The sequence below is a fragment of the Typopeltis vanoorti genome, chromosome 19, assembly GCF_054136105.1.
Source record: "Typopeltis vanoorti isolate ZY-2024b chromosome 19, IOZ_Tvanoo_1.0, whole genome shotgun sequence".
NCBI lineage: Eukaryota > Metazoa > Arthropoda > Arachnida > Uropygi > Thelyphonidae > Typopeltis > Typopeltis vanoorti.
The window spans coordinates 14983063-15008396 of record NC_143567.1 but is presented as its reverse complement, the minus strand read 5'-3'; the positions used below and the strand labels follow the sequence as shown (position 1 = coordinate 15008396).

At 33.8% G+C, this 25334-nt stretch overlaps 1 protein-coding gene across 2 annotated transcripts in view; it reads left to right on the top strand.

The window, feature by feature from the left end:
• The window catches only part of LOC150095873 (annexin-B12-like), a 150356-nt gene that overhangs the window by 27603 nt on the left and 97419 nt on the right, over positions 1 to 25334 (top strand). For both annotated transcript variants that reach the window (XM_090409571.1, XM_090409572.1), the window contains 3 exons: positions 8000 to 8308; positions 10359 to 10440; positions 19706 to 19800. In XM_090409571.1, coding sequence (XP_090265697.1) covers positions 8000 to 8308; positions 10359 to 10440; positions 19706 to 19800 — 486 coding nt within the window. The remainder of the gene's footprint in view (positions 1 to 7999; positions 8309 to 10358; positions 10441 to 19705; positions 19801 to 25334) is intronic.

Genomic DNA, 25334 nt, shown 5'->3' with positions numbered 1-25334 from the left:
TATCTTAGTCTTACTGTACAGATGTGAGAGCTGGAGATTGCTAAAGGAAGATGAGAAAAAACTATTGGCTTTTGAGATGAAGTGCTACAGAACTTTGAAGATACCATACATGGCACATATAACAAATTATGAGGTTAGAAGGAAAATCTGTTCCATTACCAGAACACAAGAAAACATCATTACTAAAATGCATTTCAAACAGCTTCAGTGGATGGGTCAGATGGTTAGATCTGATAGTTTATCTAAAATGGCTAGAGGGCTTGGCTTCTGGAGGGAAGGGGCAACCTAAAATAACCTGGATAGATATTAGAAAATTGACTAATTCTTCGTTCTCCATCTTGTTAAGGAGATCCCAGGACAGAAACACTTGGAAAGACTGTCAGACCTTTCACCTTTAGAGTGCCCCAATGGTCTATGTAGGTTATGGGTGAAGACTATCTATCTATACATTGGTGAACAATAAGAAAAAATTTATAGAAGTGATCATTTTCCATGATTTTGCCTCTTACATGGGCAGCCATCTATTCCATCAAGAATGTCAATGGAAAATAGATTAAGTCGACTTGTATAGTTCTCTCTAGCAGAATTGATTTTGCAGCAGTTGGCTTCTCTACCATTAATGATGTAGTGAATTGTATTTTAGAGTGTATAATACAAGCCATAATAGCTACAGTACCCAAATCATCAAATTGGTTTCTGCTCTTCCCAAACCATGGTAGAATATAAAATGTGCAACAGCTAAGGAAGCCCAGAAAAGCACTTGGGATATCTTCTGCGGATACCCCATTACAAAAACTCATAGTTGAGCAGAATATATCTGCCTCTAGAACTAGAAGCACTTGTGATCCAGTTTGCATCTTCTATCACCAGATAGCAGATACAATCTGGGACGAAATCTGGAAAATGAACAGGAGAGAAGCTGACTGTTGCAAAATCATTTCTGCTAGAATGAAGAACTATTCCAGTCAGATGGACTGAATTTCCATTATTGATATTCTTGGACTACACGACTGCGCACATTTCTAGTTATTTATTCCACTCATCTCCCTCTTTGAACGTGGAAATAAATAGATATGCAATTATCTATCCAAAAGCATTTGTAAATAGCAATTTCAAATAGATTCAGATTTTCTGCACACAAAACTATTTACATTTACTTTTGCCACAAATGTAGGCTTCATCTGGACAAAGAACTGTCAGTAATCCCAGTTGCAACAGCAGCAATACTCTTGAGAATCATATTTGAAAAAAAAAAAAAAAAAAAAAAAAAACATCTACCACATACATCAGTTACATGAGATAAGCATTGAAGAAAGAAGAAAATTTTACAAATAATTTGGAGAAAAGAGCAAAGCTAATAATAATGGCAAATACCTACTGAATTTCTGCTCAGGACATGGGCTGATTATTACTAACACAATGTTCCAACATAAAATTTGCACTAATTCACATGGAGGGAAGAGGCAAGGAATAATAAAAGTTGAGCAGCTCTCAGATGTGAACTGTAGACTAAAATACATAAACATTTATTCAAGAAAAAATGAAAGAGTTTGAGAACAGGAACCAAACCTTTGAGATTCAGTGGCAAACCTTGAAGAAAACATTAATTTAGCCAGAGAATCACGTAGTAAGATTGTCTGCAAGGGTAGAAAAATCAGAAGTTAAAGAGGCAGTGAAAGAAAAAAAGAAAGCATAAAAGTTCCTGGTGAATAAGGCAGATTTTCTCTTAGAGAATATACAGACAAATGTAAGAAAATTAAACACTGTGTAAAACTAGCTAAACATAAGTCGTGGCAAGACTTTGGTAAGAACATAGTAAATAAATATCAAGAAGGTGGCAAGATATTATGGAGGTTGTTGAAGAAGATCAGAAATGGAGGAAAGAGTGCTGTAAAGGAAAGTATGGAGTAATTACTTTGAAAAATTGCTAAATGAAACTAGCAGTGATGACAGCACAGTGATTAAAAAAAAAAACACTGACCAAGCGTGCAATTAGGAATACATATCCATACTTGAAGAAGAAAAAGCCATCAAAATTCTGAAATGTGGAAAGGCAGCAAGAGTAGATGATATTCAACCAGAAATGCTCAAGCATGGAGGTATAAAAGTTACAGTGGCTGCACTGCGTAGTTCAGAAGGCCTGGACAGAGGGACAAATTCCAGATGATTGGAGTAGAGCTCTCATGGTCCCATATATAAAAAGAGAAATAAAACTGAATCTGAGGATTACAGAGGTATTTCTCTACTGAGTGTTTCTTGTAAGATTTATTCAAGTATACATGCAAAATGGTTGAGAAGCATTGTGGAAGGGAAGCTTGGCAAAGAACAAGCTGGATTCAGGACAAATAGTCTGTCAAGATCAGGTTTTCAATTTACGACATATAGTCGAGAAATCATGGGAATATAACAAAGATCTAATCTTTAAAGGTACTGTGGCATGACTATAAATAATAAATTACATGATAACCACAGTAATCAACTTTAATGAAATGAAAGTACAGATATTTCATACTGAAACTAATAGTACATCATTGGTGTGTAGAAACAAGCCATCAAAGCAACCGGATTACAAAGTACATAAAGCAGTCGGTGGTTTACCAATTAAAAACTGTTGCCACATTCTAGAAATTATTATTAATAAATAATATTATTAAAAATATTATTGAAAAACTATTTTTGATGGTTACATAAGATAAGAATTTCCCAAACCTTTGGGAGAGAGAGACAATCATTCCTTTTCAGATTTGGCCGATGTAAAAGGGCTTTGTAACTTTCTTTGAAAAAGTGTTCAAATTTAAACTTGCATCTATAGAGAAGACAAGTTTTATCCCACTGGATATTGTATTTAGTGTCAATGCTATGTTGTGCCAGACCAGACTTTTGAGGTTTCATGTATTAGAACAGCCTGTTTGTTCAAAGTATGTTAGATTACATTCACACAGTACCTGGTAAATGCCAGCTAATGATAGGGGTGTCAGTTTGTCTTTTGTAGATGGCAACAGATGAGAAATTTTGTTGATCAGAAAATGTGGTAAACTTTTCTTTTTCATAGTAGCCTTTTCTGAAAAAAGAAAAGTCTGGTAGTTTACCATTCTTGGACATTCACCTTACATGCACCGCCTCCGGTAATTTATCAACCAGAGTGTTTATTGAAAACCTACTCTTACTGGCAGATACATTAACAAAAGTCTGCTCATCACACCTCTCAAAAAATTGATGTTATGAAGTCTTTAATTAATAGATCACATAAGGTGTGCTCCTTTCCTTCAAGCTTACAACAAGAACTTCTGACTATCAAAATGTTAATGAATTTAATGGTTACAACTCTAATCAAATCTAGCAGATAATGGACTCCTATGTTCCAACACCTCAGGATTCTTCAACAGACTGCAGGGTTCCAATAAATAAATAATATTTTTAATAATATTATTTATTAATACTAATTTCTAGCATGTGCCAACAGTTTTTAATTGGTAAACCACTGACTGCTGTATGTACTTTGTAATCTGATATAATAAATTTAGTTTAATCCTTTATCCAAGTGTGAGCAAACAAAGTTTGCGCCTGAAAGTATCTTCAGGACTGGGGTAAGGTGGTACATCACCAGGGCGACTCCTTGCAAAGGTGGAGCAAGCTACCAACACTCCTATCTCAGTATCTCCCATAATGCGAAACACATCTCCTTGCAGATATGTCTAATGTTATGCATTAAGGGAAGGGCCACTACCCAGACTAGTTTCGACCTTTATTGGGGTCTCTTCAGTGGGAGCCAGGCCCAAGTGGAGATACCAGTCAGAAGCATTAGCAGGTCATCTCTACCTATAGGAGTTGCCAATTGGTGTGCCACCTTTTTAATAAATTACTCTGGATTTGGAGGAAGATGTTGAAAGTTTATTTTTCACTTGGTTAGAATATAATAAATTTAGTTTAATCCTTTATCCAAGTGTGAGCAAACAAAGTTTGCGCCTGAAAGTATCTTCAGGACTGGGGTAAGGTGGTACAACACTAGGGTGACTCCTTGCAAAGGTGGAGCAAGCTACCAACACTCATATCTCAGTATCTCACTTTCTCACAGTATCTCACACTTGGATAAAGGATTACACTAAATTTATTATATTCTACCAAGTGAAAAATAAACTTTCAACATCTTCCTCCAAATCCAGAGTAATTTATTAAAAAGGTGGCACACCAATTGGCAACTCCTATAGGTAGAGATGACCTGCTAATGCTTCTGACTGGTATCTCCACTTGGGCCTGGCTCCCACTGAAGAGACCTCAATAAAGGTCGAAACTAGTCTGGGTAGTGGCCCTTCCCTTAATGCATAACATTAGACATATCCGCAAGATGTTTTGCATTATGGGAGATACTGAGATAGGAGTGTTGGTAGCTTGCTCCACCTTTGCAAGGAGTCGCCCTGGTGTTGTACCCCCTTACCCCAGTCCTGAAGATACTTTCAGGTGCAAACTTTGTTTGCTCACATTTGGATAAAGGATTAAACTAAATTTATTATATTCTAACCAATCAAGTGAAAAATACACTTTCAACTTTGTAATCCGGTTCCTTTAATTGCTTGTTTCTACAGACCGATGAAGTACTGTTAGTTTCAGTACGAAATATATGTACTTTCATTTCATTAAAGTTAATTACTGTGGTTATTGTGTAATTTATTATTTATAACAAAGATCTGTATTTAAATTTTGTAGATCTGGAAAAGGCATATGACAATGTGCCAAGAGAAAAGCTATTCAAAATGCTACAGTTATATGGTGTCAATGGGACATTATATCAAGCAATACTTTGTCTTTATTTGAGTTGTAAGTCAGCAGTTAGAATTGAAGGAAGTCCAAGAAGATGGTTTGATGTTAAATCTGATGTCAGACAAGCATGTACATTATCCTCTCGTTTATTCATTATCAATATGGATCACATTATGAAAGAAAATGGTATTAAACCTGATACCAAAATTAAGCAGAAGCATTGAAAATATCGACTGCAATGAAAAGAGAACCTATAGAATAAGTACAACATTTCAGCTATCTAGGTACAATATTTAGTGAAGATGGTAAATTAAATATGGAAATAGACAACAGAATCAACACAGCTGGTATGGTAGGAAGTTAACTGAATAAATTCATATGGAATAAGAGAGAAATTAGTCAAATAACTAAATTAGCTGTAGACAAGCTGTGTTCAAACTAGTTTAACTTATGGATCCGAGAGTGGGTTATAAATAAAACACTTGGACAAAGACTAGAGACCACAGATATGAGAGTCCTGAGAAAGATTAGGGGCATGAACAGATGGCATCAGTGGCAAAATCATATTAAAAAATGAGGATTAGGAAAGAATTTGACATTGTTAGCTCTGCTAACACATTCCTTAATGCTAATCTCAGGTAGTATGGGATTAAACAACTTAAACAGAATGGGAGAGGGAAGATTAGCAAAACAAGTGTTCTGCCAGGTTGGCATGAAAAAGACCTAGAAGAAGACCAAGATGTAGGTGGATTGATTCAGTAGAAAGTCCTTAGAGGGCAGAAATATAAGATCCTGTAATGTTGGAGTCTTGACAGGTAACTGATTGATTTGGAGGAAAATTGTAGATAGGAAGTTAGTAATGATGTAAGTTTTTCCTGTACACCCCTTGAGGGTACATGTCAGGAATTTGACGATGATGATATTTTTGTGAATAATATATCTGTGTATTCAATTTTCATGCAAATGTTATTATTTAATTCTTAAAGTTATTTTATTTTGTAATTAAATTCTTCTTTATAAACTGTCTACACTCTTACATATCAATTTTCTTTCAAATCAATGTTGCCTGTCTTGAAAGGTAACAGATTGATTTGGAGGAAAATTGTAGATAGAAAGTTAGTAATGATGTAAATTTGTCATATAGTACTATCATATCCTGTTCACTACATGGTAGGAATTTGATGATGGAAGTAGAAAATCTTTCATGCCCTAGCATTCATCCTCCTGGGTACAGATAGATATTCATTGCTTTGCTCTGCTTATATTAAGCACATATTAGATTAAGACTAGATTATTGGTTTCAAGTCCATGCTTCAGTAAAAAACAGTACATTTCATTAGCATCATTCACTCCATCACTATCAGAATTGTAACTGTAGTATTTGGAATATCACCAGTTTTTAGTTTTTTTATGTTGAAGCAAATGAATCTGCTTTGTCACTTTGACAACAGCAGCTGTTCTTATTATATGCAACCAAAATAAAATCACTGTTAAACTATTCCATGTGACTAATTATTGTATTATACCTATTGTATAAATTTTTCTATGGTGGGAGAAAGTTTGTACAATACCTGTCACACTGTTATATGCACTTTTGGCTTGCAAATAAAGATGTATGTTACTTCATGTTCTAGACATTAAAGTAGCCAGGGCTGATCTTCTCTATAAAGGGGCCTGGGTGCAAGAAAGCTATTGGGGCCCTAAAATATTTTTCAAAGGTAAAAATTGAAGGATTCAAAATAAATGTATTGTAAAACCTCTTACCCGCAAATAATTTTGGCACAGGAAAACAAAAAAATACACATTCGAAATATAATACGTTTCCGCAAATGTGTGCCGACCGTGCCCACTTGAACATGGGGCCCGGGTGCATTGCACCCAATGCACCCCAGAGATGACCGGCCCTGATAGTAGCCAATACCGCATGGATAATACTGCCAAATGCTCTATCATGATACAGCTGCATTAGATAATGTAGCTTCTCTGGTTGCCATTGTAATGGAACATTCTACCCCTTCCTCCATTTTTGTATCAGCAGCTGTTTCAAATACACAGAGGAGTATACTTTGATTTTGTATCTCTCTGTACACTAGATTTAAGAATAATCTGTAGCAGTGTTCGCAGCATTCAAAAATACATATGCTCAACCAAAAGTGATTATTTTAACTAAAATCATATTTCCTTTTTAAAAACAAGTTGATCACGCATAAATGCTTCCACTGTAGCATGTCACTAGGTGGTCTACCAGTGTGCTATAGCTTGTTCATCCAGTTGTATGGAATTTAAAATGAAAAAAAATAAATAAATAAATAACTCAGAAAGCAAGAGAAAGAGAGAAAATACTGTTTTCAAAGGATTTTAGGGTAGTTGGATTTACAGACTGGCATCTCTACAGAAGTTTTACACATTACATAAGTGGCATCTTTGCAGACAAGATCAGCAAGATTTATTTTCAAATGAAAGCAGTTATGGACTTAAAATAGTATTTTATTATATTTAGCATACAAAAGAATATATTTAGCATGTGACAGAATATAAAAGACCGTATTTAGCATATGACAGAATATGAAAGACCATATTTAGCATGCAACAGAATAGAGCATATGTGAAATGAAAACATTAAGCAAAACAAAGATTCATGAGCAATGTCAATCATAACCCCTAAACATAATGATAAAAAAAATATCAGAATGGAATAGCATTAGTAGCATATTTGGCAGCAAAATGTCGGTATTGGATTGCAGTTTTGTGAGTAATAATGTGTTGTGGTTTCTGCCCTCTAGTCTTCTTACTCTGTTAATATATTGGAAATGCACAGACGACGAAAACAGCACCGTTTAGAATCTTTTACAACTGATGGTTTTAATACCTATAAAATATCTCTTGTGTTATGTGATCTGCAAAGTTATGTCATGATCAGATTTTAAAATCCTTCAGCTAGCATATGAAATTCTGGGAACTAATTGCTATTTTAAATTTTACAATTTTTTTGTAATAGTAATGATGGACTAAGAAATTATAGTTTCTGATATGCTATTAATCAGCCAGCTGGCAGTGATGTATATTTACATTAACTGAAACAATGCAAAGTACTCATTAAAATTGCCATACCATTGATATTTATTCCATTGAAATAATGTAGATACAAGATGTTAAGATGGTTGATATATATCATCCAAGTGGATGTTTGGTTAGTTAATTTGATCTTTTTTTTTTCTTTTTTCACCGTGATCTTTTTTAGGCCTCTTCAGTCACTGCTCCATCAGTACCCTCTGTGATTTCATCCCAAGGGCCATATCCATCATCAGTACAACTTAATACTTCATCTCACGGAATCTATCCAACTTCAGTGTCACCTAATACTTCATCTTACGGAATCTATCCAACTTCAGTGCCACCTAATACTTCATCCCAAGGACTGTATCCAAATACGTCTAATATTTTGTCCCAAGGACAGTATCCATCCTCAGTATCACCCATATCAGCACAAGGGCATTATCCATCTGTCAAAACTTCAATTCCAAATCAAAATATTAAGACAATGGCTTCAGTAAGTATAATATACTAGTTATAATATATTATGCTGTTATACTATGGATATGAATATTCAAACACTCTCCTGTTCCTGCACTGTCAAATATTTCCTTCATAGGTTATATGCATCTTACCGCCAGAATTTAAGTAAAGTTTTTAATATTTTTTATTAATTTATCTTAAAGTATATCTTTGTTTATTACTAGACATTACTTTATAATTACTAAAACTGAGTATCATTTCACTTGCACATAATTACTTGCTTTGTTATTCTCTTCAAGATAAAATCTGCAGATCTTCTGACTTTCTTTTATTTCACAAAAAAAAAAAAAAAAAAAAAAAAAGTAAATAAAATAAAAAATAAAGGAAAAACCTTTTTCAAGGTTTTTTTGGAACACATGAAAAGGATTTTTTGTTACTTCTACTAAATTCACTATTAACTTGGAGGTTTGTGAACAAGCCAAGGTATGCAAATTTCATATTTAAATAAGAACTTTACTTTAAGGTAATGCTATTTTCCTTTCATTTATTAGTCACAGAAATTAAGAGTACATTTACTAATAAATGCAAATTAATCAATCACACCGAAAATCAATATTCCTTTCTTGTATTTATTTTTAAGGGGATTGTTGACAACTCTTCCTTCTCTTTTTATGCTTCTCTATTCCTTTATAATATCCTTAACATTTTCTTCCTTTGTATGCTCATCAGCTGTTCTGATTATTTCTCACTACAGAATGCCCCCTATTTTCAGTCATTGTGACTGAATGAAATGACATTACAAACAATTGGGTATTACTAATAAGGCAAAGACAGTTTGATCTTGGCAGACAAGATTCATTTACAGTGGCACAATCAAAACCAGGATTCTCATCCACTCGATGCTTATTCAATATAATTGCAGGAATACATGCAGTCGTCTGGAACCTTATGTGTCATATGACACATAAGGTTCCAGACGACTTTAAATTTTTCAGGAAATGACAACGTATACTAAAATATTAATTAAAAAACTTTAATCATTACCTTCGTATATTTCAGCAATGTTACATTGTCATCTTCTAGAAACATTAATTAATTATGTTTCTGTATGCATTCAAAACATGCTTTTAGATTTATTATGTTATAAATGGCACAGTTTTCTCGAAATGTTTGTAATTCCTACTTAGGTTTTTAAAAATATTACAAAAAGTCAAAATGACGTATAGGGAAAAAAATTTAAAAAAAAAAAGTTTATTTTTGAGCTAAAACTCTAATCCCAACATTCTAAAATGTTGTTTTTCTTGCTTTTCTGTTCACAAAATCATCGATGACATTGTCAAAGTCTAGTTCATCGGTCAGTTGCAGTTTTATAGACAGTATGGCAAGATTTTATAAATGCCCAAAAGGTGCCGCCTGAGGCGAATCCCCTCCCAGCTACGTCTCTGTGACTTAGCGGTCCGTAGAATTATTTTAGGCATTTTACTGGTCCTTGGGCTTAGAAAGGTTGAGAAATGCTACCTTAGTGTAATTCTAAAACACTAACTTGATTAATGAGTATTTACTTCCACTTGAAATCACCTGGTACTGCAACAGTGTTAGCCATTTTTTTGTGGCTTTAACTTTGCTAGGCTTATAATCATATCTTAAATATGTATATATATATATATTTTTTTTTTGTAGTTTAGCATTAAAGATTTATTCTCTTTAGTGGTTGATTTACATTTCTGCAATCTCCACATTATGAAGGTTGAAGCAGTTCTTAATTGATTATTGTGGCCATCTTTCCCTACTCCCCACTTTTAATGATAGCACTTGCATTACCTGCAGTTAAAGCACTTGTTTATATAATACTAGATGAACAAGTGCTGATTACTGGCATACAGCTTGTTTGTATATGCATCATCATATAATGTGAAAATATATGTCTGACTCAGATACTAACATTTGCATGATACAAGCAAGCTGTATACTGGTAGTCAGCACTTGCTACGTAATTGTGTGCTTAACTATTTTTTTTTTTGCTTAAAAATTAAACAACTTCATTAAAATACTAATTTTAATAAAAATTTTTATTTATAATTTAGAGAGCAGGCACTGTAACTGAATATCAACCATTTGATCCTCAGAGTGATGCTCAGGTGTTAAGGAAAGCAATGAAAGGATTGGGTGAGTAAACATGTATTTCTGTTTGTAATAGCCCACTTGTAATGGTAACCTGTAATGCCTTGATGTTCAATGATGCGTCAGGTGAGTTATTCTTTGACACCGATGATTTTTAATTGTGTCTACTATATATTAATCACACCCAGTGAACATAAATTCCATATCCTTATTGTTGTTTTTGGAAGCAGCACTTATAGTTAACACATATTAATAGTGATACAGATTTGGTATCTTTATGCACATGTGATGGCTTGATTTTTTTCATATATTGGAATTTAATTTTTAATAATTATTCACGTTAGGAGGAGGAAAGCTTATTCCTGGTTGTCATTTATATTGGGAACTTCTGTAGCTTAGTCGGTATAGACGAAGCCCTTTGGAAAGAGCTGGGTTTGATTCCCGTACGTCTGGTCTCTTTCAACTAAAGGTGAGTTAGCCGGTCTCGTATGGAGGTACAGGTTTTTTTTTTTTTTTTTTACTCGGAAACAGGTTTTTCGTCCCTCAGAACAGGCATACTGGCTCCATGAACATACACAGATCTATAGTCACAAAATACATATTTTTGAGCCCTCCTAATGCATCGCTCATTAGGAGGGCTCAACCCATCCTAAGGGACCAGGGGAGGAAAGGGGGTAACCCAATATGAAATATGTATATTGATATTGGGATCAATATACCTTTTGGTTAAAACAGTGATATCATATGAACTGAGTGAAAGATAAAAGAAATTGTCATGTAGAACTAGTTTTGAAATTTGATGCTTTCGTTTTTAGATTGATAAAGTGAGTGGGGAGAGAAGACAACTGTTGTGCTCTCTGTGTACTGTTTTTGAATTTTGCACTTTGAAAATACTTTCTGTTTATTTGTCATCATATGATGTGCTATAGGGGTCGCTTAAGGGTCATAGCCAAATAACTGGGAGGAGACCTCCACATCATCTTTAAAGAATGTGAAGAACTGACTGGAGCTCCTGATCTAATGTCCAGTCCTCACTTTAATGTGGTGCCCCCTGTTAGTAGATATCCATTGGGTACTGAATGAATGAATGAGAGTGGACTAGCAATTTGGGACTGAGCTGACCGAAAATGCATATGATGGTATATACAACATGATGAGATTTCATGCTGGGTTGGCATTGTCTGGTTATATAAAGTCACACAGTTTTTGTCAGGGAACCAGGGTGAACAGTGAAAAGTCAGCTACTGGAACAAGCTCGAACTCAACATCTAGAAGAAGAAGAATAAACCCACCATCAGAAGAACCAAAGCTAGGAACTATCAATATAAGGAGTATTAATTTAAAGCAAATCAAACTTGCAGAAGAATTGGAAAAGTACCACCTGGATATAATTGGCATTAATGAGACAAAGAAGATAAAAAGGGTGAGATCTTACTAAATAATAAGTATAGGATGTTATTTTCAGGCAGTAATGATCAAGGAAAGGAAAGAGTAGCGATAGCATTCAATAATAAACAAGAAGATAAACTTCTTGATTGAAAAGCAGTTTCAAATAGTTATGTGGGCAAACTTCAAAATGGGTACATGAACAATGAAACTTATTTGTGCCTATGGTCTCACAGAAGGTTCTTCCAAGGAAGAAGTGGAGGAATTTTATGAATCATTAGAAGAGGCAGCTCACATAAAGAAAATGGAAAAAGTGGTCCTTTTTAGAGATCTGAACAGCAGAGTAGGAAATGAATCCCACCAGGCATATAGAAACATTTTGCGAAAATTTGAAGAAAAGGAAAAAGCTAATAATAATGGTAAGTATTTGCTGGATTTCTGCTCAGGATATGGACTAGTTATTACAAACACCATATTACAACATAAAGATATGCATAAGTTCACATGGAGAGAAGACAAGAAATAAGAAAAGCCTCATTGAGTATGTTATTGTTGATAGTGATATCTTCATGCTTGTTAAAGACAAAAGAGTGTACAGAGGATTTGAATTTGGAATTGACCGTTACTTAGTACAAAGCAGGATAAAAATGGATGTCACATTGAAAAGAACAGTATGTAAGAAAGTTTTAAAATTAAAGTTTACCAGCTTTTACAAGTAAATTGTAGACTTGACCACACAAACGTTATTGAAGAAAAAATGAAACAAATTGAAAACAAGAATCAAGCTTTGGAGTCTCGGTGGCAAATTCTGAAGAAGACATTGATTTAGCTAGGGAGGTATGTGGTGAAGTTGTCTGCAAGGATAGAAAAATAAGAACACCATGCGCAAGAAGTTAAAGAAGCAGCCCTGGAAAAGAAGAAGAAAGCATACCAAAAGTTCATAGTAAATAACTTGGCAGGTGCCTTAAAAGAACACAGAGAAAAATGTAAGAGAGCTAAGCTATGTGTAAAAGTAACTAAACAAAAGTCATGGGAAGACTTTTGCAAGAATATAGAAAATAAATATCAGGAAGGTGGCAAAATGTTCTGGAGGTTATTGAAAAAGGTAAAGCTTAGAAATGAGGAAAGAGTACTGTAAAAGGAATAAAAGGTGGTAAAGGTGACATGATAATTGAAGATCAGGATATCCTAGATGTCTGGAGTAATTTTTGAGAGACTTAAATGAACCAATCAGTGACAAAAATACCAGAAACTGTTCAAGAGGAATGCAAAGAGGAGCACATATTAATACGAATTCCCATCTATAAAAAAGGGAATGAAGTTGAATGTGAGAATGACAGTGGAATTTCTCTACAAAAGTGTTCCAGGTAAGATTTATGCAAGTTTACGTGAAAAGAGATTAAGAAAGATTGCAGAAGAGAAACTTGGAGAAGAACAAGCAGGGTTCACGCCAAATAGAGGTTGTCAAGATCAGATTTTCCCTTTAAGACAAATAATTGAGAAATCATGGGAATATGACAGGAAATCTGTAATTATGTTTTGTAGATCTGGAAAAGGCATATGACAAGGTGCTCAGAGAAAAGCTTTTCAAAACACCCCAATTATATGGGGTGAATGATACATTTTATAGAATAATACATAGTTTATATTTAAGTTGTCAGTCAGCAGTTAGAATTGAAAGAAATACAGATGGTTTGATGTAAAATCAGGGGTAAGACAAGGATGCACATTATATCCACTTTTAATCATCATCTCTATGGATCACATTATTAAAGAAAGTGGCATCAAGCCTGATATTAGAATTTGAAATGTCAAACTTAGCTCTTTGCTTTATGCAGATGATGATGATGATGCACCCCTAAACACATCTAGTGTAAGTTCCAGGATTCACAAACTGAATGACAGCTGTAACAAATTTGGCATGAAAATTAGCCATAAAAAGACCAAAACTCTGAAATAGGCAGGAGCATAGAAAACTTCAGCTGCATTCTGAATGGAAATCTCATAAAATAAGTAAAATATTTCAGTTATTTAGGCACAGTTTTTAGTGAATATGGCAGGTTAAATCTGGAAATATACAACAGCATAAGCAAAGCTGGTGTGGTGGGTAGCCAACTGATAAATTATGAATAAGAGAGAAATTTATCCAGAACACCAAACTAGCAGTATACAAGACAGTGTTTAAACTAGTTTTAAGTTATGGATCTGGGAGTTGGATTAGAAATAAAGCACTTGATCAAAAACTAGAAACCAGATATGAGGGTTTAGAGTAAAATTAAGGGAATAAATCAATGGCAGAATCATATTAAAAATGAAGATCTTAGAAAGGAACTTGACATTGTTAGCATTCAGTAATATGTAAGCAGAGCTAATCTAAGTTGGTATGGCCAATTAAATAGAATGGATGAAGAAAGTTTGGTAAACAGATGTTTGATGGCACAATGGTAAGAAAGATCCATAGGATGACCAAGGTGTAGGTGGACTGATTCGGTCAGAAGTGTCTTAGAAGCACAAAATATTAGATATAACAATATTGGAGTGCTTACAAGTAATAGATTGATTTGGAGGAAAATTGTTGATAGGAGATTAATAATGTAAATTAATTTAATCACGTAGTCCTGTCATAGTAACCTGAACACTCCTTGGAGATACATATCAGGAAATTGATGACGATGATGACGGAAGCATGTGTCTCAAGACACGCCTGAATATTGATTGCTTTAGGCAGGCTGATCTGTCCATTTAGTGTCTCGCTTAGTACACACTTTCTCGCCTACTCCCGCTGCCATCGTCGCACAGTGGAGCTTCAGTCAAAAGTGGGGGGGGGGGGGGGAGTAGCTAGCAAACATTTAAGATGCTTCCGATTGACAGCACTGCAAGAAGCAGTTTGCCTTCTTTTGTGCCTGTGTAGCTCAGTGGAGGTAGTATTTACTCTCTTCACCGCTAATCTATTTGAAGAAAAAAGTGTCAGTTCAATTCTAGTAGCTGACTAGAGGAACTTTTTTTAAGTGCCTCCGTAGCGCAATTGGAAGAATGACGGTACGTTGTGCCCTTCGATTAGAAAAGGCCTAAGTTCGATTCTTGTTGTGACAGGAGGAATCTTCATATAGATTTTTTTCAATTGAAGGTGAGTTAGCCAATCTCATATGGAGGTAGCATTGTTTTTTCTCCCAGAAACTCAGGATTTTCATCCTGCATACAGATAAATCGGCCCTTCAGAACACACACAATTTACAGACAAAAAATACTAGTGGGTGGTGGAGATGGAGAGTTGTACAGTAGGTGTCTTCCCGCGATGAGTCTCCGGACTCCTTGGAGGCATCACGAATAATAATAATGATTGTGTGCTGTAAATAAGTAGACATCATTATTCACTGGATGATGCACTCAGTAAAACTTATGTCACGTAAAGTATGATGATCACAGTTAAAATTCCTTCATGTACAATATTAGTAATCTCTTCACCCAGATTATTATTAAATTGCACCTCTACAGAATTTTATGTCTCATATGCAGGAGGCCACTCTATGCTATATAATCCACCCCACAAGCATATTTTTGTTTGTTAGTTGCATTCTTTCTCTTTTTTTTGGGGGGGGGGACATGCTATCTCCATGTGATGACCATCTTACTTTCAAAAAGCCCATAAAAAATATTTCTTGCATAATCAAGAGTCTTCTCTAGTTCTTTTCTATCTGAAGGGTGCATGTTGTGTTTTTCTTTCTCATGGAAGTACCATTTATTTTTTTTATAAATTGATACAATTACATTTTTGTGTCACATGGATAAAACCTAGATCATGTTTTGACATGATCAACTCTATAAACAAAAGGCAAATAATGAGTGAGATTTCTTTCACTAGGCATATCACTTGATTTCTGAATGATATCGTAGCATGAATATAAAACACAACAAACAAAGCAGAGAATAATTGAAACATTATACAAAAGAAGAAATTGTCATTTAAATTATCATAATTTTATTGCAAAGAAATGTAATATCATGTATAAGGATGACATGAAAATTGTAATATACATTTAGAAAAGAAAACATTTTTTAAAAAAAAAGTTGCATATCCAGTATGCAACTTTTGAGCTGCTTTCATATACATATAGATTAAATGTTTTCTCCATCTGTCAGAGGATGATCGGGTTATTATACTGGTATTTATAATAAATGTATGATAATGCTTTCAGTTCATACTGAAAGCATTCTGAATTTCTGTTTGGTTTTAAGTGTTTATCATTTAGTTTTTTTCACTGAAGTGCCAAATTTAAATATTTTTTAGCTTTTCACCCTATATGATAAACAACTTAAATATCATTTTATAGGATTGATTTAAGCCTCTTGGGGCAGGGTAAACAGAATGATCATATGTCTATTTCTACAGCAGAGAGAATACAGAATACATATTTGAATTCTTGTGAAAGTCCTATAATTAGAATGGGGTTGCAATGAAAAATGAGGTTACAATTAAGTAATTGGAATTAATGTTGGAATTGCATACTTATGTGGAAATTCTGTACATCTCTTAGGAGATGTACAGAATTTTATGATTGCCTGCTATCGTTTTCTACTAGTTTTCTGTTGTTCAGGATTATTCGGAGTCTCAGATTGCTGCTATAATTTAAAAATGCAAATTATAACAGTAATAAGAACAAAATTTAAGTAAGTAGAATATGGATAATAGTAATTAGACTTGTGAAACCACAAGTCCAGTGTGGAGTATCCGATGATTATTATTCAGATGCACATGTTATGTTTTATATTAACATTGGTTTACACGTATTACATAACACTGTTTAATATAAATGCTAATACAAAACATAACTTTTATAACAATAGTGTATTATAAATTTATTTTCTCATAATCTCACTGTATAAAAATACAGGCATTAATTAATAGTCTTATTTTTAATTTTGCTAGTTAAGATTTAACATTAATGTTATTTAAATTTGTGTCATGAAGAATCACCAAAATATGTATTTTGCAATGGCGATGTGGAAATGCACCTATTGCATCTCAACAGATGTTTTTTTCTTTTTTATGTTTATTTTACACTTGGTGGAAGTGAACTTCATTGTATTAACTAGCAGCAAGTGTGCATATTTTCAGGAAATACTCAAGACATTGCATGTGGTTATTATAGCATTATGCAGTGTATATGTGTGTGGATTTGAGTGGAATTTTTTGGAAAGGAAGAGGCTAGAATTAGTTTTAATGGTGAATGACTATTGCAGAATGCTTCTTTATTATTAGTTTGCAAATTCAACTGTTAACATTCAACTGTCATTAGTTTAGTCAAGGTTAAGGTATTTTATTTAGCAGAAGAACATTGAGGAGGATAATTAGCAGCAGGTAACATATTATGCATTTAAGAGGAAAAAAATGAGTATTTTTCCTTCTTTAATTGTTCAATTCACTATCAAGCATTCTGAGGGAAGTCTTAGGTGCATCATCCCAGATGTGGGAACAGTATTCTAAGGTTGTGGATTTGAACTTTATAAAGCACAAAAGTTGTGCAGGTGAGAAGTAGTTTGGAACAAAAAAGAATATCAAGCTTTTTGGAGGCTGAAGAGTCTGTGGACCTGATGTGCTTTTAACCAGGATAAATTATATGTGAGAGTTAACCCTAGAAGTAAAAACTTCTTGTTGGCAAGAAGAATATTGTCAAAAGTGAAGGAAAGAGAGGCATGATCTTTCATTTTTGGAAATGAGACAGGTTGCATTTTGGTGGCATTAAAATTCACCAGATTGCCCTTACTTCACTTGAAAATGGCAAGGAGATCAGTGTTTAAGGCATTGGTTAAAGAAGGTCTTAAAGCATGAATTACCTGAGCACAACTAGGTCTTGAAAATGAAAAAGAGTGGAGTGTACAATAATTGGCAAAGCTGAATAGAATTGGATATCAGAGAGAGAGAGAGAGATCATTGATATATAGGAAGAAGAGTGTAGATGACAGTACTGAGCCAAGGGATACACCAGCATTAATTAAAATATTTGATGAAAGGAAACCATCCACCATGACCCAATGAATGACCAGAGAGGAAGCTTTGCCTTCTACAAATTTTACAAAAACACTTCTAGATGCCTGGTGGGATTGATTTTCTACTCTGCTGTGTAGATCTTTAACAGGGACCACTTTTTTCCAATTTCTTGTCAGCTGCTTGCTCTAATGGCTCAAATTCCTCCACTTCTTCTTTCTTAGGAGAACCAAAGATACAAATAAGTTTTTCCGTTCAATTACTTGAACCTGCCTTCTAATCAAGATCTTCATGTTTGGGTTAAATGCTAATCCTATTCCTTCCTTTCCTTGATCATTATTCCCTGAAAATAACATCCTATACTTATTTAGTAAGATCTCACTTGTTTGTATCTCAGTAATACCAATTATGCCCACATGGCACTTTTCCAGTTCTTCTGCAAATATGATTTCCTTTCCATTAATATTCCTTATATTGATAGTTCCTATCTTCAGTTCTTCTAATGTTGGGTTTATTCTTCTTCTTCTAGATGCTGAGTTGGAGCTTGTTCTAGTAGCTGACTTTTCACCGTTTGCACCTGACCAAAACAGTGGGACCTTGTATAACCAAACGATGCCTTAGCCAGCATGAAATCTCATGTTGAATATACCATCATATGCATTTGTGGTTTAAGCCAACAGAGAGTACAATTTGTTCTGCCAAGTCCCAAATTACCAGCCCATCCTTGTTCATTCAGTACCCATTGGATACCTACTAATGGGGTGCACCATATGAAAGTGAGGAATGGAGATTAGTTCAGGAGCTCCAGTCAGTTCTTCACATTCTTTAAAGATGATGTGGAGGTCTCTTCCCAGTTATTTGGTTTTGACTCTTAAGCAATTCCTAGTGTTGAGTTTAGTTTTTAGTCCACAATGTCTGATGGAAATTCTTTGTCTAAAAATTCTGCTGTCTCTCAGTATGAAGAATATTTGTGAAAAGAGAGATAGTGCCAAAACTGACCATGTCAGTTTTGGCACCTATCTCTCTGACTCAGATTGACTCAGATAATGCCACTTTTATGTCTTATTTTTTTAAAAAAATTCTACAGAATTTCTTACAATCAGAGAAGCTGAATGACCAGCGAAAGGATGAAGAAGGAGGTTAGATAAGAATGTTTAGATTTTCTAAGTGGGATTGCTTAGGGATCATAATGCATTTGCTCATGATCTGTCTCAAAAGTATAGTAAAGTAAAATCTTTAGTTTTTCTTAGAGCACACAAAATTTGTTCTGCTTGAAGGATGTCTCAAACAAGAACTAGAAACTACTAAACAAAATACTTCACTAAATGACTACAACCAAAGAATTACACAGAAAAGAAGTAATAATTCCTCTATACAGCAACCAGGGGAAGGAAGAAGCCCACTAAACTCCTATACCTTATATTAAAGGATTTTCTGAATATGTGACAAACAGAAGATGAGACAAAAACTGTATTTCTGAACAACACTGGCTTATCAAACATAAATCTGGCATGTCATAACATAGAATTGACAGCACTAGTGGGATAACTTTTACGTAATTATGTATAAATATGGATGTTTATTGAAGGAAAGTACTGTAGCCCTACTTTATCAACCAATCCTTAATCATAATGACTGCCTTTCAATCCCTAAAATTTGGGAAATTATTCTCAACTGTATTGAAGTTTTTTTATTTTTTTTTTTAGCTCAATAGTGTTTGTTTTAATTGAAACACACAACTGCATGTTATAGAGGGATTCTAATGTAACACGTGCACCCTGTTTCTTTTGTTCAAAATTCATCACTGTTATCCTTCTCTTTGGTGATAATGTCCTGCAATATGTAACATGAAATATTTGTACAATAAATAATTTTTTCTGTGCTATATATATGAATTTATAATTGATTTTATTTTGCATTTTGTTATTTATTTTGTAGGTACTGATGAAAAATCAATAATACGTATCTTGGCTCATCGGACTAACATGCAGAGACAGTATATTAGACAAGCTTTTAAGACAATGTTTGGAAAGGTAATATGTTTTCATGTGGCTTCCACCCACAAAAAGTTTATATAAACTTATAGTACAAAAAATTAAAAAATAAAAATAAATGTGAATACATTGTGGGTGTAAACCACCCAGGATTTTTTCTTCATTTTTATTTTTTAATTTTTTTAATTTTTTTTTTTTTTGTAATTTTCATTTATTTTACATAGTTCAGAAACCATGCTCTAAAAGCCAAACATGGAACTTTTCAAGCCAATTTGGGCCTCTAATATGTGAGCCAGTGGTCTCACATTGGGTGATGAAATTCATCTCCCACCTGTGATATATGTGTTTTATTATTGAAAGTGAAAGTAAATTTAAGCAATTCTGCTAATGAGATTTGATTAGTCAATGTCAAGGAAACGGAGTTATTTTTAGGTAGCGCATGATTAGAGCATGGAGTACGGTATACAAAGGGAGAAGCGAGTTATGAGCTGAACTGGTCGGAATCAGATTTTGGCGGAAAAGAAGAGAACAGAGGATTAATTCGAAAACGAAAGTAAGATATGGGGAGAAGACCTAGAGAGAGAGAGAGCATAGAGTGCGGTAACAAGTGACAGGGGGGGAATTTATATATGCCGTAAATCGACTAGGAATGATCAGGAATTAATAGGCATTTCAATTTATTTCTATGGGAGTACTGATACTATGATAAATTCCAAATAATTAGTGGAAGAATAGTGCAGAACTGAAGTTAATACATAGAAGAAAATAAGGAATTAGTAGATAACTTAAACCAAGTGCATCAAGACTAGTGTATTTCTGTGTCTATAATTCAGTTATTATAGTGGAAGATTTCTTTGAATTGTGTTGCCATAAAGTAAAAGTCAACCAGAATTTCAAATGTGCCTATGCGAATTCAATGTGTAGAAGCAGTAATCCGGTAAGAGTTGTCCTTTCTATAACTTGTGTGAAGCAATAACAGTTAACTCTGAATATATTTTGACCTTAGCTGTGATGTTATGTCACTTAATGGTCAGATGTTAGATATACTGAAGTACTTTTCCCTCAAAATAATAAGTGTTATGTTGATCTATTAAGTGTTAGCTGACTGAGAAAGAATATAGTGTAGCCTGTCATAAGATTAGATCTTTTTAGAACTATTCTCAACTTGATTGACTGAGCATGAAGAACTGAAAAATGAATGTTTGATAGTTAATGGATTGTAATTGTTTAGAATACATTAGATTTAATTCATCTAATTGGGTAGAGAGAACCAGGTGGAAGAAGTACTGATGCTTTAAGAATTAAGAAGTGTCAACATTAGCCATAATCCTCAAACCTAAATAAGAAGTTATTTATATCTGAATATGAATTTTTGTAATTGTTCAATTTGATAACCTTTTGCAGATAGTTATACTTGAATGTATATGTTGTACTATTCCACATTAAATGTTTTCTTTTGTTGAGTTAAACTTGGTGTTTGCCTGATTTTCTTTCATTGCAATGCTCATAAAATTAACCGGACCTTTGCAGAAGCCTTAAAATCTATTAATAACCTCAGCCTGAAGATAAAGTAATAATATAAATATAGTTGATGATTGATTCCTATTGTTTAGACTAATCTGAATGTAGGGTGGTGGAGTATAATATAAATTTCTTTATATTCAGATCAGCATCAATCAACAACTAATGAATAAAAATGGAATTTAAAGAGGTAAAGATAAGATTAACAAACCAACAAAAATGAAAAGGCATTTAAGTGGGACATTCCAACAATATCCATATTTGAAGTAGAAAAAGCCATCAAAGGCTTGAAATGTGGAAAGGCAGCAGGAGTAGATGACCAGAAATGCTGAAGTATGATGATATAAAAGTCTTACAGTGGCTGCACTCCATAGTTCAAAAGGACTGGACAGAGGGACGAATTCCCGATGATTGGAGTAGAGCTCTCAGAGTACCATATATAAAAAGGGAAATAAAACTTAATGTGAGAATTACAGAGGTATTTCCCTACTGAGTGTTCCTGGCAAGATTTATGCAAGTTTACTTGAGAAACGGTTGCGAAGAATTGTGGAAGAAAAGCTTAGTGACGAACAAGCCGGATTCTTGCCAAATAGAGGCTGTCAGGATCAGATCTTCACTTTATGACAAATAGTTGAGAAATCATGGGAATATAACAAAGATCTGTATTTAAGTTTTGTCCATCTGGAAAAGGCATATGACAAGGTGCCAAGAGAGAGAAGCTATTCAATACGCTACAGTTATATGGTGTCAATGGAGCATTATATCAAGCAATATTTTGTCTTTATTTCAGTTGTAAGTCAGCAGTTAGAATTGATGGAAGCGCAGGATGATGGTTTAATGTTAAATCTGGTGTGAGACAAGGATGTACATTATCCCCTCTGTTGTTCATTATCTATATGGATCACATGAAGGAATGTGGTATTAAACCTGATATCAAAATTGGAGATGTTAATGTCAGCTCTTCGCTTTATGCGGATGATGTTATACTTCTAAATAAATCCACTACAAGTCTGCAAGATTCTCTGACTAAATTGAATAGCTGTTGTAATAGATATGGTATGAAGGTCAGCAATAAAAAGACAAAGACAATGAAAATAGGTATAATTGTTGAAAATATCAATTGCATTGTGAATGGAGAACCTGTGGAACAAGTAAAACATTTCAGCTACTTAGGCACAAATTTTAGTGAAGATGGTAAATTAAATATCGAAATAGACAACAGAATCAACAAAGCTGGTATGGTAGGAAGTCAATTGAATAAATTCATATGGAATAAGAGAGAAATTAGTCGGAACACTAAATTAGCTGTATACACGACAGTGTTCAAACTAGTTTTAACTTATGGATCTGAGAGCTGGGTCAGAAGTAAAACACTTGACCAAAGACTAGAGACTGCAGATATGAGAGTCCTGAGAAAGATTAGAGGTGTGAACAGATGCCATCAATGGCAGTACCATATTAAAAACGAGGATATTAGGAAAGAACTTGACATTGTCAGCATCCATGAATATGTTAGCAGAGCTAATCTCAGGTGGTATGGTCACTTAAGCAGAATGGGCAAGGAAAGATTTGCAAAACAAGTGTTTTCTGCCAGGTTGGCAGGAAAACAACCCAGATGAACACCAAGATAAAGGTGGATTGATTTGGTACAAAGTGCCTTAGACGATAAAAATATAAGATCTGATAATGTTAGAGTCTTTACAAGTAATAGACTGATTTGGAGGGAAATTGTAGATAGGAAGTTAGTAATAATGTAAATGCCATCAAATTCCTGACATGTACCCTTGAAGGTACATGTCAGGAATTTGATGATGGTGAGCTTCTCACGATTACATTATCCATGAAGACATTATGGAATCTATATGTCATCGGAATGGATACTTCAGCTTTCACAAAACTATTAAAATTTCCAGTATTCCGGAAAAAATTTGAGATCGTTTCGCTATAAGATTTCAAATTGAATGATTTTGAGTTTAAATTATACATGTTTTTGGTTATAAAATGTTATAAAATACAAGACTTATTGTTAAATTGATCATATATTTAATACGTACGCATGTTCGTATTAAATATATGGTCAATTTAACAATGTCTTGTATTTTGAAACCGGTAGGCAATTTGTACGAACATACGTATTAAATATATGGTCAATTTAACAATAAGTCTTGGATCTTGAGTTTGTTTTTCCATCTTCTTGATTGTATTACTGTTTCAAGCTTCTGATCAGATATTTGCACTGATAGTATGACTAATACATTTCTGTTAGAACATAGGATAGGGATACATAATTATCTTTACCTTATTACTAATCTTCTGTCATGAATTTTACTCCAAATTGTTCTATCAGTTGTCAGTGCTTCAATATTTTCATGTCTTGTATATCTGTTTTCATTTTTTAGGATGCTTCTGACTGCATCAGTCCACCTGGATCTTGGTCTTCCTCTGGGTCTTTTTCCAACTATCTTGGTAACAAACACATTTTGCCATCCTTTCTTTTCTTGTTCTGTTTAAGTGACCACCATGTTAGATGAGCTCTTCTTATACATGCTTGAATGTCAAGTTCCTTTCTAATATTTCATTTTTAACACAATTCTGCCATTTATGCTATCTGTTTAATCCCGTTATTGAACTCTCATATATGTGTTCTCTATTAGCTTTGATCAACTGGTTTTTTGTATTTTTTAAACCCCACTTAGATATAAGCAAAAACTAGTTTCAGTACTGTGTTGTGTACTGGTAGTTTCATGTTTTGACTGATTTTTCTCTTATTCCATGTACATTTATTGAACTGGCTTCCCACAATACCAGATTTGCTCATTCTGTTTATTTCTAATAATTTGCTATTTTAGTTGAAAAAAAAAATTGTGGTTGAATTACTTAAAGGGTTTTACTTGTTCTATAGGTTCTCTATAACGTTTAAAGTTTTCCTGTTCCTGCCTATTTTCATAGTTTGGATCTTTTTATGGTTGATTTTTATGCCAGATTTGTTATAGCTGTGATGCAATTTTGTTCAAGAAAATTGGATCACTTACACTGCATTTGTTTAGGAGTACATAATCATTTGCATAAAACAAAGAGCTAAGTTTGTTATCTCTCATCATGATATCAGGATTAATGCCACATTTTTCATAATATGATTCATATACATGATGAATAAGAGTGGAGATGGTGTGAATCCTTATCTTAACCACCTTACTGGCCATTATGGATCAAATATGCTTCGTATCCATCTTATATTTCAATGTAATATCAATGGTATTACAATTTTAATATGCACTTCGCATCCATGGAAACTTGGATGTATATATACGTCCTGGCTGGTAGCATGGTTAAAGCTGATTTTATATCAGACCATTTTTCTACACTTCCTTCAATTATAACCATTGACTTAAATACAGGTAGTAATGCTATAAGCAAGAGTTACGTTCGTAAGAAGGAAAATATAAAATGAATATTGAATGATAAGAAAACTTTTTACTGGCCAAAGATTTATATATTTAAAAAATACCATAAGAAAAATTTGAAATTAAAAAAGATTCTTTGAAAAAAAAATTAGTTCATTTCTATATCACCAGATGAATCGGCAGCCGTCGAGGTAGTAGAAGATATATTAAGAAGCTTCGGTGCATTTTTTTTTTCAAAGAAGGCCCCAAGTGTCATTTGCTTTGTTGACTTTCACTTCTTTTCATTTAAAATAGCTTGATAGCAAGCAGAAGCATTATTCATTTTGTAGGAAAATTTACTAACTCATTCAAAATCTCAATCTTATAATTCAAAGATTATGGAGCTTTTTTGAGAAGTTTAAATGCTTTTTCTAGGCCTTTTAAAGTGAAAAACTGAGTCGGAGCTTTATATTCATTATCTTCTTTGTCTTTTTCTTCTTTGTTTCTTTTTTATTTCTCTAATTCAAAGAGATCATTGGGTGAGAGTTCCACAGTGTGAGATTGAAGCAGCTTATTAACATCACCTTCTGAAACTTTCATTTGGAATTGGTTAGCCATACCTAAGATTGAGTTTCAGAATTCACCGGATAAGAATTCAGTTGCATCCAT